The following is a 14615-nucleotide window of genomic DNA, read 5'->3' as shown; positions in this document are numbered from 1 at the left end:
GTCTGCCCGTTACAATATTCTATCGTCTGCCCGTTACAATATTCTATCGTCTGCTTGTTACAATACTGTTACAGTTTACAATATTCTATCGTCTGCCCGTTACAATATTCTATCGTCTGCCCGTTACAATATTCTATCGTCTGCTTGTTACAATACTGTTACAGTTTACAATATTCTATCGTCTGCCCGTTACAATATTCTATCGTCTGCCCGTTACAATATTCTATCGTCTGCTTGTTACAATACTGTTACAGTTTACAATATTCTATCGTCTGCCCGTTACAATATTCTATCGTCTGCCCGTTACAATATTCTATCGTCTGCTTGTTACAATACTGTTACAGTTTACAATATTCTATCGTCTGCCCGTTACAATATTCTATCGTCTGCCCGTTACAATATTCTATGGTCTGCTTGTTACAATACTGTTACAGTTTACAATATTCTATCGTCTGCCCGTTACAATATTCTATCGTCTGCTCGTTACAATATTCTATGGTCTGCTTGTTACAATACTGTTACAGTATACAATATTCTATCGTCTGCCCGTTACAATATTCTATGGTCTGCTTGTTACAATACTGTTACAGTTTGCAATTTTCTATCGTTTGCTCGTTATAATATTCTATCGTCTGCTCGTTACAATATTCTATCGTCTGGTTGTTACATTTAACGATATACTATCGTTTGCTTATTACAATATTATATCGTCCTGATTTTTAGCTCACCTGGCCAGAATCTTTAAACGACTTCTTCTGAAATTTGGCCAGTACCATGCTGGGATGAAGCATGCTACCAAGTTTGTTTAAATAAGTGACCTTGAAATATCACAGGGGTCAACAATGTTTAAAATCTTTAAACGACTTCTTCTGAATAACCATAAGGCCTAGAATGTTGATATTTGGCTAGTAGCGTGCTTGGATGAAGGGCTATCAAGCTTTTGTCATTTGAATAACATTGACCCACTTTTAAGGTATCATTTAGTCAAATATGTAAAAATATTTAAATGACCTAATCTCAATAAACAAGAGGTCTAGGGTAGTGATATTTTGCAAATTACATGCCGAGATGAATGGCTATAAAGTTTGTTCAACGTAATGACCTTGTTCGACTTTCAAGGTCACATGGGTCAAATGTTTTTAAATCTTTTAACAGGGAAAGTGGAGGGTGTGAGGATTATATCGGCTAATGTGCAAGGGCTTTCAAATAGAGAAAAGCGTAAAGATGTGTTATCATATCTTAGAGATACTAACCACATTATTTACTGTTTACAAGATACACATTTCACAGAAGATAAGGAAGAGCTCATCAGAAATGAAGGGGGGTGGGGGGTATGATTCATACTATACTTCGTCCTTTCGTGGAAACTCTCGTGTGGTAGCTATTCTTTTTAGTAATAACTTTGAGTGCAAAGTTCATAAGGAAAAGAAAGACACATCAGGGATTTTTTTAGCGGTAGGTATAGAAATAGAAGGTTCACACATTAAACTTATAAATATCTATGGGCCCAATCAAGATTGTCCTGATTTTTATGCAAAACTTTCTGACACGATTGAAGACTTCGAGTATACCCATGTTATTATTTGTGGTGATTTTAACCTTGTTTTAAAACCCGAACTCGATTATGACAGCACATATAGTAACATAAACAATCCAAAAGCCACAGACAAGGTATTATATATAATTGATAATTTTGGTCTTGTAGATGTCTTTAGAGAACAACACGAAAATGTTAGGAGATATACTTGGAGAAAAAAGAACCCGGTTAAACAGGCACGTCTAGATTTTTTTATTGTTTCAGAAAGTCTACTATGTAGTATTAATCACACAGGTATAGATCCTGGTTATAGGTCGGATCATTCATTTCCCAAGATATTAGTTACGTTAAATGAATTTAAAAGAGGTAGAGGGACATGGACACTTAATAATTCACTTCTACATAATTCAGAATACTTAAAAATAGTTAATAATTGCATCAATGATGTAACGAAACAATATTGCATACCAATTTATCATTTGAACAATATTGAAAACATCCTTTCTTCCGAGATTCAATTTACTATTATTAATGACCAGTTATTTTTGGAAACTTTGCTTATGGAAATTCGAGGGAAAGCAATATCATATACATCATATAAGAAAAAACAACAAATCACTCTTAAAAAAACAATACAAGAGCTAAAGGCCCAGGAAAATGTTAATTTAGAGGAATTAAATGGGAAAAAATGATTTAGAGAAGATAAGAAAACATAAGATTAAGGGCGAAATGGGCAGAAGAAGACAGGAAGTCACACTAGAGGAAGTTTGCTCATTTTATAAAAATCTTTATGGTGTCTCTAACAGCACAGATAATAATATACAGAATGTAAACTTGATATGTTATCTTAATAATAATGAAATGCCTAAACTTACTGGAGAGGAGTCTGATAGTCTCAAAGGGGAAATTACATATAAAGAGGCAGGAAAAACTTTAAAGTTAATGAAAAATAATAAAAGATGGATTTTCAACAGAATGTTTTAAATGCTTTTGGGGAAAATTGGGTGAGTTTATAGTCAGATCAATCAATTTTGGTTATCGTACAGGACAACTTTCTATAACGCAGAGACAGGGAATAATAACTTGTGTACCAAAAGCAGACAAACCAATACATTTCTGACATTAAAAATTGGAGACCCATATCATCACTATTCAACATTGTGTACGAAATTGCATTAGGAACTATAGCTAATAGGATAAAACCTGTTCTCAATAAATCAATAAATGATAATCACACTGGTTTTCTTTCGGGTCGTTATATAGGGGTAAATACAAGATTAATATATGATATTATGCATTATACTGAGGAGAATGACATGCCTGATATGCTACTTATGATTGATTCTGAGAAGGCATTTGATTCAGTGTCGTGGTTATTTATTGAAAAAGTTCTACTTCTCTTAGGTTTTGGTAATAGCATTGTAAACTGGTTTAAAACTTTACATAATAATGTTCATTCAGCTATAAATCGGGGGGGGGGGGACATTTCTTCATTCTTTGATAGCAGGAGGGGCTGCCGACAGGGGGATCCGATCGCACCGTATCTGTTTATTCTCTGTGCAGAGGTTTTGACTACAAAATTGAGAAATAATAGAAATGTAAAAGGTATCGAGATTGAAAGTTGACCTATTTTATTATCACAATATGCCGATGACACTTCACTTATACTTGATGGCGCTGAGAAATCACTAAAGGAAGCAGTAAAAGAACTAAATGAATTTGCAAATAATTCTGGTTTAAAAATGAACATGGATAAAACTCAGGTGATATGGATTGGTAGCAAAAAGTTAAGTAAAGATTGTTTTTTTATCTGAACTTAATTTACAGTGGGGAAAAGAAAAATCTGTGTTGATAGGAATTGAATTTAGTGTGAATCTCCATGAAATACCAAAACTTAACTTTGACAAAAAACTTATCAAACTAAAATCTCTAATAAAAATTTGGAACAGAAGGTCATGAACACCTATTGGAAAAATTAATATTATCAAATCATTGCTCATCTCTCAATTTAATCACCTGTTTATATCATTACCTAATCCAGATGATAGATTTATTAACAAACTCAACTCAATATTGTTGGATTATTTATGGAGTGGAATACCAGACAAAATTAAAAGAGAGATTATTATTCAAAATTATGCTGATGGTGGTTTGAAGATGATCAATCTTGTTGCATTTATAAACTCTCTTAAACTTACTTGGATCAGAAGACTATCAAAGTACTGAGAAATGGCAGGCCATACTTAAAACTAATATAGACATAGATCTTCTTGGAAATTGTGGTTCTGAATATATTCAGATATTTGTAAATAAGTGTAAAGATAAATTCTGGAGTGATGTGCTCAAATCATGGTATTCACTAAGTACAAAATATTATGATAAAATTCTTCAGGAAAACATATTGAAAGTTCCCATTTGGTATAATAGTAAAATCAAGATAGGAGGAAGAGCTGTTTTTTTATAAATAATATTATCAGAAAAACATTTTTATTATAAATGATATGAAAAAGGAGGTTATCACAGGTTTGTTTTACACATTTGTAGAATTTATTCAAAAATACCAAGTAAACACATTTTTTTTACAGTATCAGGGTATTGTCTCTGCAGGTAAAGACTTTATTTCATCATATAATACATACAGATATGTGAGATAATTTATCTCTACATACCTATAAATTTAGATTTTTTTCTTATAGGTTAAAAAGGGTCGAAAATGTTTTACAACATCATAATAAAATCGGACAAGATATCATCCGGCACCGGAAAATGGAATACTATATTCGACAACATGGATAAACTTACCTGGTGTAAAATCTACAAAATGCCATTCTGTGTACAACAAATACAAAACTTCAGTGGTTCCAGTATAGAGTAATTCATCATGTACTTTCAACTAACTCATTTCTATCTTAAATTGGAGTAGCTGTCTCCCCTCTTTGTGTACTATGCAACTCTGAACAGGAAACAATTACTCATATATTATTGGAAGGTGAAGAAGTACAAAGATTACTAGAAACTTTTGACATATTAATGGAAGCTCTATTAATCCCATTTTAAGTAAACAAAAAATCTTTTCTTTTTGGCCTTCTTCATCAGAGTTTTCTTCCCAGTAATCGAGTAGATAATGAATCATCATCATTATAAAGCAGTATATTTATGGAATGAGATGTTTACATAACTCATTAAATATAAACGCTCTTGTAAACATAATAAAAGACAACTATCAGATTCAAAAATACATTGTTATTGGTAAGGATGAATATGCTAAACATAAATTTGATAATGAGATGAAAAAATGGGACAAACTAATTAAGTTGTAATACGTTTTCATTATCATTATTATTATTATTTTTAAGACGTACTCCATCATACATATTTTAATTTCTGCCCTTCACAAAGCCGATATATTATCTATACTGTATATAGTATAATAATTTAATATACATTATTAGTTACATAGTCACTTGCAGGGGGTATACGGAAATATATGGTGTCCATGAAAAAACCTGTATTGGGCGATGACTTTTTATTTATTTCATCAGAAAATAAGCCGCCAAAATACAAACTGTACCTGTTCAGTGAGTGGCGAATGTTTTCCACACTGGTTGCCTTGTACATTTCCCCGTCCGGTTTCCGGAGGTCCATGTAAAAGTTGGACAGCGTCTCATTTAGTGTGACTTTGTCGAACATTTCGAAATTTGTTGGTTGCTGTTTCTCCGTTAAGTAGGCTTTTAGTGTTGTTGCCGATCTCTTGTTGCTATTTTGTGTGTTGCGAGAAGATAGCTCCGTCCTAATTCTCTTGATTTCATCATCGTTTCTTGAACCAGACCTCCCCGCCATGTTTGTTTACGTCGTCTGCCGTCGGTGTGACGACACGAAAACATGGCGTCATGACGTCACGATAGTGAGGCTCCACAGAGGGGTAATACAGAAAATATACCACCTGCAGGTAGCATAACACGGGTTTGTATGAGGTTCGCGCCAGCCAATGACATTGCTACATTTTTTTCAGAGGCGGGATAAGAGTGAATATCCACCTCTTGTTCCACCATCTCGCCCCAACTTTTCCTACATTTCTCCTCTCCTTTCTTTATGTTCTTTGTTCTCCCTTTCTTTTTATTTTTCTCAATCTCTATCTCAGTAGATGTACTCAGTAGACAGTCTGTTCAAATTTCTCATTTACTTTTTTGTGTGGGACTGATATTTCTTCTCTTTGCATTTATATATCAATGATCAGTAGATACAGGAATGTCTGAAAATGTCTAATATCATGCATATGGGTATGTGTGAGTACAACGCATGTGAGTATGGTGAACTCATATTAATTATGTTTATACATGGACATGGGTGTTTTTGACATGGACATGAGTTATACAGTATGTGCAGTTATATATAATTTAGTGCAGATATTTTTTCCAGCATACAGATATATACCATATGTGATGAAGGTGGATATGCGTTCTATTTTTACACGAGACATAGCAGTGAACGATTGAGACATATATATGCCAGACACATGGTTGGATGCATATATATGGGTATTAAAATGTTGAAATGTAAAAATAGACGGGCATGAGTATGTAAGTTTGTGCTAGTGTGGATAAATATAATCCTGAGAATGTATGTACTCTATGACAAATGTGGAGATAACAGATATAGGTTTATGTATGAATGTGCCAGTATACAAATGAGTGAAAGTATTGCTATTTATTGTACAAGTACATTGCATTGATGAAAAATCTGAATAAAAAGATAATTATAAAAAAAAATCTTTTAACAGGTTCTTTTGAATGACTTATAGTCATAAACACTGATATTTTGCCTGTAGCTTTATTTTAGATCACTTTTAAGATTTCAAGTGTGAGATTATTACCAGTGAGAGATGCATGCCCATTGGGCCTCTTGTTACAATTTATTACCGTTTGCTCGTTACAATACTCTATCATTTGTTTGTTACAGTTTACAATATACTATTGTCAGCTCGTTACATAGAGGATCTGACACTCGTGTTCATGTAATATTGAATTTATTAAACGAGTTTATTAAACTTTACTTGGACTAGGAGTCACGGTCACTTTCGCTAATAAGGGTGCGTTTCTTGGTAAGGGGTCATTGTTTAATGTGAACCTCGGTATTTCCGCCCGTCACTGAGCCGAAAAATGTACTGTGGAATCTGCCATGAACCTGGAACACCTATGAAGTTGGCCGTTTACATGTGGTCGCCATTGATTGTGTGTGTGTGAGTGTGAGTGTGTGTGTATGTGTGTCAGAATAAGTTGAAGTGGAATTTGAGCATGCAGCTGTTGAATCTATGTGAAGTATCCGGGAGATATCCTTGTGTTGAAGTGAGAATAGTTATTTATGGATGAAATATTTCAAAATCCCCCTGCCATCAATACAAAAAGTATCTCCGGTAACTAGGTCAGCAATTTACAGAAGTTGTAGTGCGAAGGAATATGACCTGATTTTCACGGTGACAAGACTCATTTGCATGTTTATTGTATGTGTGCAATATCGTTTTCATTGAACGGCAATATTGCACGGAAATAGCATGTATCATATAATAAAATATGATATTGTCTGCTCGTTGCAATACTCTATCATCTGATTGTTTAAACATTCTATCATCTGCTCCTATTTGTTACCCTATTATCACAGTTTTAAGTCATCTGTTAGTGTTACAATATTAATGTATTTGTGTGTTATATCGACTCAAGATTATTTTTAATATAGTATTAAATGAGTATGTGATGCAGAATTTATAACTAGTCATACAATAAAATCCCCTCTGAAGGATTGCAGAGTTTCCTGTCTTTTGTTTACTGGTCAAACATCTCAATCAATAAAAAAAATGTAAAGCAATTTTCGTTCAAAAGACTTAAATGTTATTGAAACAAGCAATTCCCTTGATTGAATTCGAAATTGCCCCTGCCAATTCTACTGCTTCTTCGAGAGAAAATGAAGCCCTACCATCGTGGGTAAACATGAGGTCATCAGTTTCACGTGGCCGCGGTTTGGTTCCATGAACATATTTTGAACTCTTGCCTCAATTGATTTCTACTTTACTGATCCTACTTTACTTACCCTGTTTGCTGCAGTGAAGGCATGTCTGTCTGTATGAGGTCAGCATTCTAGCAGCACAACAACAATGCGTCATAGTCGTGTTGAACGGCTCATTATGAGGGATCATGATGCGTAGCCAATCTCGTTAGATACAAATTTACTGTCCTCCAGAGAATGATACTGTATTGATTACTGAGATATACATAAACATTGCGTCATCAACATATACGGCTCGTTAGGGAGCAGTGTAGGACCCTCCGTTATAATAACACTGTTTATGACAGTTTTTAACTGGACACACTCTTATTGAAGTTCGAGGAGCATTCCATATCACCTGGTACCGTTAAAGCATATACGTATCAAGGACCGCTGACAACTTGTCAGTAAAATCACTTAATCATTAAGATTCAGAATTTCAGTGAAAGGGGGCTTAACTCTATGTAGACCATCAATTGTAGTTGTTCGTATGTACTCCCACACATTTATCAGAAGTTATGTTCCTATTAAAGTAATATTTTTTAAGCATGCGAGACCCGAGCCTGTTTCAGCTACATGTACAAATAGGCATGCAGAATAATTAGGACTTCAATGTTTTTTTATTCATGCGCAATGCATGACCTTTTACAAATTAGCAACACAAACTCCTTCGCTGTGAGTTTTGTCACAGTGTAATTAACAGCAGTTGTCTCCATGTTTGAGGAGTGTGAAACGGAAGATTGTCTTCGCACCTCAATCTTTTTAACAAAACGAAACAAAACTCGAATTAAAGGTTGATCCCGGGATTTCCTTAATTTAACAATTCCTCTCAACATTTTGTCCTCAAATGACCATTTTAACTCATTAACGGTAGTTTTAGCATTGTTTGGGTATAATGATAATAATACCATATAGAGATAATTTTGCTTTCCCTTTTCTGTAAGCTAACAAGGCTATTATACCTTACACCTAGTGTTCCGCCAAAAGACCTCAAGATTAGTTGAAGTTCTATAATACCAATGTTTAACGCGATCGTAATTGAGACAGCGACCTAAAATAGATACTAATCTTCTTATTTTTCATCTCCTATCTCACAAGTGTAATGTGCAATTTATTTTTAATCGTTCCGTTTCTAAGAATTAAAACGAAACAAGGATATTTTAAATGGATTAGCTCTAGGACAATTTCATTAATTTCCTGGTGTTAGCAGACGTTGCATTTATTTATTTTTTGTCATAGGAAACTGTTTCAGGGAAAACATCCATACATCACACCTTCAGGTAACTTTTGTATTAATCTACACTGGAATTTCAACGTCCCTGCAGGTAGGGCGTAAGAATTGTACCTGCTGCCCCCATTGCATGATCGTAAGAGGCGACTAAATTTGGGATCTTATCTTTTCTCTTCTTTCTAAAAAAAAATCTTCTTCCTAATGTTTCCCTTGACAATGCCTCACTTTTGGCCTTTAGTTGAGCGTTCGCCCCTGTGAGGAAGGCTTTGGGTTCTGTCCCCTGGCCGAGACATACCAGAGTCTGTAAAAATGGTAGTTTCTACTCCTGCTTAACGCTCAGCAATTTAGGAGCGAGACGACTGGTTCGCCCGTTGTCAGTTTAATGTGACCGGGTGGGATGTCCTGCTGGGTGTCTTCGGCAGTACGTTTCAGTGAGGTAGCACTATAAAGTCGGCAACAGTTCCGTGCTATTACTTGGAGACAAAAACAAACAAATCGCAGCCTCCCAAAACACACACGCATACACTACACGCCGTAGCTGTTGATAGGACGTTAAACAATACTAAACCAGACTAAACCAAACCAAACCAGGAATTTCAAACCCGCATATCTTGTCCAAACACAAATTTGAAAAAATCATGAAACATTCATCCATGACAAGGAAACTTTTTTTTCTCTTTGATATACTTTGATATATCATAAACAACAAGGGGAGACGAGAATCGGAAATAGGAGACATCATGGCTCCGGTATATTATTTAGGCAAATACCAGGTTTGTCTGAAAGGTTATACCCGACGTGATGATACCTGTTTGTAAAGTATGTACGTGATCAGTTATCCTGGACAAAGAATGGCGATACGTGTTTTATATTCTATTGTATACAGACGTCTTATTTTAACACATTGGTTCCGGTTTCCATTCACTTTCTTAACTGGTAAACATTTTCCTGTTAACACATTTCTGTACCCGTATTTTTTGTTGGTTACTGTTAGTTATATACAGTGTCTGCACGTCGAATCCAATCCTGGCTCGAGACTAAGTGAGTTTTCTATATTTGCTTGATTTTTAAAATAGAATATTTAAAAGTTTACGATAAAGTCGATCTACCATCGGAGCAACATAAATTATTTTAGAAATTGACTGGTAGTAAAAAGTTAATAAAAATTGGTATTGCTAATTGAAATGGGTTTTTTTTACCAGATAGTACATGTACCTCTGTAGTAAGGTCAATATAATTTTAAAACAGTACTTATCAAATAGCTCAATTTCTTTTAGAAACGATAGCTAAACATCATGTAGCTAGAATACAAATACTTAACGGACGCTTTGTTCGGTAAAGACAAATGAAATGTGTTTTCAGATGCTTTGTTTATAATGTTCATAGAGAATTTAGCCCCGAAGCATGTTTCAGATGACCTTTAAAAGACGACATAGTGCTATCAATAGTCTGAAGGTTATTCGCTGATTGACACGTACAGATCGCAATAGTTATGTGCTCTGGCAGATAGGAAACACCTGCATAACATAAAACCTTATTGTTTCTGAAGAACGAACAGAGGTTAGGAGTATGCCTCAACTTTCCTTTTACATCCGGTAATCGATAGAATTCATGAGAACTCTCCGATAATTTCCGGTATGATATGGCTTCTCGTCAACCTCATTGGTTAAGCGGAGGCGCTAATTGCATACCTTACATGTGCTCGTATCAATTCCTATTCTAGGCCGTGTCGTGCGAAGCGGAATATCGGCAACATTCACTTGTTCGAGGATTTCAACTTTCGAGTCACATCCGGTTTTGGCAAATGAATTAATCTCGTGTAGAAAATCGTATTAGTCGGGGATTGTAGTTTAAGCCTATACACATAGCTATACATATATCATTTAATCATGAATTCATCAGTGCGTTCGGAAATTCTTTGGCTCGACTTTTGGGGGTAAGAGTAATTAACTTTGTACGCATGCGTTTATTACATTTCTCGTGTCATTTTCACACTCCCATCTAATTGATGTACATGTAACTGAGAATGAAGACGTGGTTTGTGTTCCAAGACCTATACTGTTATGTAGGGAGAATTATTAGACGTTTCATGGTATAAGATCAACACCAGAAAAAAGTCCACGGATTACTCCACGGATTACTACGCGTGGGTGGTATAATTGTTGGGCGTTACTTTACAACCCCCAACTCACCATCCCCCTCCCAAATGTCTAACCTCCTACGCATCGGGGCAGGTCTCAAAACAGAACTCTCTCTTAATTTGCATGATCCTGTAAAAAAACAACACCACTTAACGTCTAGAAACATGTCACGTGTATAAAGGAATTATCTTCCTAATATTAGTGCAATCGACGATATAAAAAGCAAGCTAAACACAAAGACCCTTTCACATAATTTATGTATTTCTTTAATGGAAACATTCGTTGTGTTATGAGAATCACAATGGCACAACTGGGTAGTTTTGTGTATTGTACTGACTTTATTTCAGGTAATTGTGAGATTTGTGAGAATGTTGCATTAATATTTTGTGTGTATGCTTTGTGACTATTTGTTGGTAAGTCACTTCTTTGTGTATATTTTGCTTACAATATTGTGTATATTTGGTCAGTTTGGTTGGTGATTTGTCATTTTATTTTTCGTTTAAATTTTTAATTTTTATTGTCATTCTACTTCGTGTTTTCATTTTTATTTACTTCCTTGCGATGCTATAACGAGTTTCGGGGCAAAAGTAAACACTGTGTTTCTCCATGTGCGTGCCTTTTCGCGTTATTTTTTTTTTATTTGTTTATGTATTTTCCATGGTTATTTTGTCTCTAAACACAGTGTTTGTATTTTTCCATTTTTGTTTTGTCTGTTTACTCGTTTGGTGTAATTTCCATTGTAGTTTGGTTACTAACCTAGGTCTGTTTATTTTTCCACTGTTCAACTGTTGTTTTGTCTGTTTACTAGTTTAATGGGTTTTTTCCATTGTAGTTTGGTTTCTAACCTCGGTCTATTTATGTTTCCACTATACCACTGTTGTTTTGTCTTTGGCCAGGGTGTGTTTCTCTTTGAAGCATACGTTTGCCTCCTACCATATTTTGTGTATCTAGTATTTTTATTTGAAGGTCTATCGACTTTGCGTGGTTTTTCACTCGATGATAATTTGTTTGCAACGTCACCTCCTGATTTATTGTATTTATATTTAGCATGCTGTATAAGCATTTTAAGTAACGGGATTTCGGACATTGTCATAATTCTGCAATGGTCTATCCAAAGATGAAATTCTTCATTCCATTTAGAAGCGCGTACTGTCAATGGCTTCCTTAGTCGAGAATCATAACAGAAACTTTGCACATAACTTTGAACTGTTTTAAAATGTTGAACTTCTTCGTGAAAAGATGGTCCCTCTGCCTGTATTTGAGCTAGAAATCGTCTTTTGAAAAAATCATACAACCGGAAATCTGCATTGTTCCATTGTTTTAGTTTGCTCATATCAGCCGGAAATAGACTGACGTGTTTTCTAGGTTTACTTCTGTTGATATTAAGAGGGACGTAAACTATGTCAATCAACCCCCAACCTAAGTATCGCTTCAGGAGCACTAGGGACTCAGGGAAATACTCCATCACCATAACTAACTTAAAGTCACTAGCTAGATCATTTATGAAATTTTCTACGTAAATGTTGTCGTCAAAACGAGACGGAGGAAGACCAAAATCATATGACATTCTATTCCTCACGAAAACTGTCCGTATATTCCGGTATTTATCCTGGTGCCTGAAATACTCATGTATAACTTCAGCTGGCGCTGATTGGTTTGATAAACTGGAATATTTTTGAATCGTTTGGATAAACCGGTAGTAAACTGAGGCAGACAGGAAGTGTGAAACAGGCTCTCGGACTATCCCCACATACTCTGTGTCTTCGGGCATGATGTCACGGAACGCATGGCGGTTGTAGACCACGTGATTACACAATATATTGTACGTTTCATTGTGCGGAACAGGCACTATAGTATTTTTATCGACCGTCTTTCCGTATCCAAGGTAATTAAACCCATATCCATCCTCTTTACTGGGAAGTACTATATTTAATTTATTTGAAATACCGAAGCGTAGGAATATATTCATGATTGTTGTACTTCCGGCTTTGTGCACTTTCAGAAAAACTGCGTTAGTTTTCTTCTGTGGGAAACTTTCTGTTGCAACATGAGAAAATGTTTGATTGACATGTTGTGTATCTGTAGCTGCCATGAATTGAACTTTATCTTGGCTTTCATCAGTAATCGGAAAGCGTAGTTGAAAGGGACGGACTATCGTTCCTGAAGACGTATTGACCAGAAGGTTGCTGACAAGCCGGTGTCTTGAAATACCCTCCATGGGTATTCCGATGTACAGGAAAACGCTTGTACAAAACATGACACAAATACTGTGGAGGCAAAATAAATATAGGCATTAACAGAATGACGTGATCAACGCGTACGTATCAATTGTTCAATGAATAAAAACGGAACTACGATCGTATCAGGCATTGGAGTCGAACAAACCAATATTTGCTAGATGTGTTTTACTTAAACTGATATAAAAGCAGAAAAAAAACTATGCAGCCAGTATACAATATTATTGCTCAATTTATGAAGGCAATTCGCCGCACTGTTAAGACACCATCACTAATAATTCTTTTTACACGAAAACGCAAGACAAATACCTACATCACATAGCTATGAAGAAACTAAACATATCCTTTGGCGATTTGGAACCGAAAACTTAGTACTAATTCCGGAATTCATATATGGCTGATGGTGTATTTGTCCCTTAAGCTACGGCGCCATCTGCTAGGTATCAGATTTGTGTCGCTGCTCATTTATAAAAATATCAATACTTTTGACTCTAATAGATAGATCCATTATTTGAAATACAAAAGTAAAATACTTACAAATACAAGAACCTTGTTGGAGACATCGTGAGATTATTATAACGTGTCATGTCGGATACAACGGACACACAACCTGCAACAAAAAGGTCACTGGTAACAATATATATACACGTAGTGTCACCAATTAGCCAGCAATTAATTAGCTAACACAAAGACACATGTTTGTTTTATAAATGCATGTTAACTTTTCACGGAACAGAGTTTGTTTTATAACTACATGTTTACTTTTCTTGGCCCAGTGTTTGTTTTAAAACTGCATGCTTAATTTTCACGGAGCAGTGTTTGCGTGTCAAGGAACAGTGTTCCGTTTTGGTGGAGCGTTGACCTCTCGCGGCAAATCGTTTAATTTTAGCAGAAATCGTTTAATTTACGAATTTCTTTTGTTCTGTCGGGTTCTTTCATGTCTGCCGACCGGCCACGCTCTCGTCCGCGACAGGCCTACCTTATCGGCAGTGTAGTGGCGCGCACCAGCCAAAATTTACCTGAGCTCGGTCAGAGCGCTCACCCATGACGTACGTAGCCGTCGGCTACCGGTAGTCCGAATCGTAAATAGTACCGCTGTAACTGGTTCGTCATTTTCCATTGCATGCACTAAAAGTGACGTTTATGTTACTAAACACACGATTAATCCTTTGTTCTACGCCACCAACATAAAGTGGGCGTTTTCCTTGTTTTACGAAACGTTAGTTTTATTGTACAACATGATCATCGAATCAATGTACCCAAAGTACGTGTTTTATTGTACAACATGATCAGCGAATCGATGTACCCCAAGTACGTGTTTTATTGTACAGCATGATTAAAATACAAGTGAATCAAACTATCCTTAATACGTGATGTGTTGTACAGTATGATTAAAATACAAGTGGATCAAACTATCCTTAGTACGTGTT

At 35.5% G+C, this 14615-nt stretch overlaps 1 protein-coding gene across 1 annotated transcript in view; it reads right to left on the bottom strand.

The window, feature by feature from the left end:
* Positions 1-11188: 11188 nt before the first annotated feature.
* LOC110455959 (galactose-3-O-sulfotransferase 2-like) overlaps positions 11189-14615 on the bottom strand; it is a 10589-nt gene continuing 7162 nt past the window's right edge. Inside the window, exons 2-3 of the mRNA XM_021506430.1 lie at positions 13723-13795; positions 11189-13215 (exon numbers count right to left, since the gene is read on the bottom strand). Coding sequence (XP_021362105.1) covers positions 11730-13215; positions 13723-13772 — 1536 coding nt within the window. The 5' untranslated portion in view covers positions 13773-13795 and the 3' untranslated portion in view covers positions 11189-11729. The remainder of the gene's footprint in view (positions 13216-13722; positions 13796-14615) is intronic.

The sequence above is a fragment of the Mizuhopecten yessoensis genome, unplaced genomic scaffold (genome assembly GCF_002113885.1).
Source record: "Mizuhopecten yessoensis strain PY_sf001 unplaced genomic scaffold, ASM211388v2 scaffold8447, whole genome shotgun sequence".
Lineage (NCBI taxonomy): Eukaryota > Metazoa > Mollusca > Bivalvia > Pectinida > Pectinidae > Mizuhopecten > Mizuhopecten yessoensis.
The sequence above is the reverse complement of the archived record's forward strand: the minus strand, read 5'-3'. Positions and strand labels throughout refer to the sequence as shown.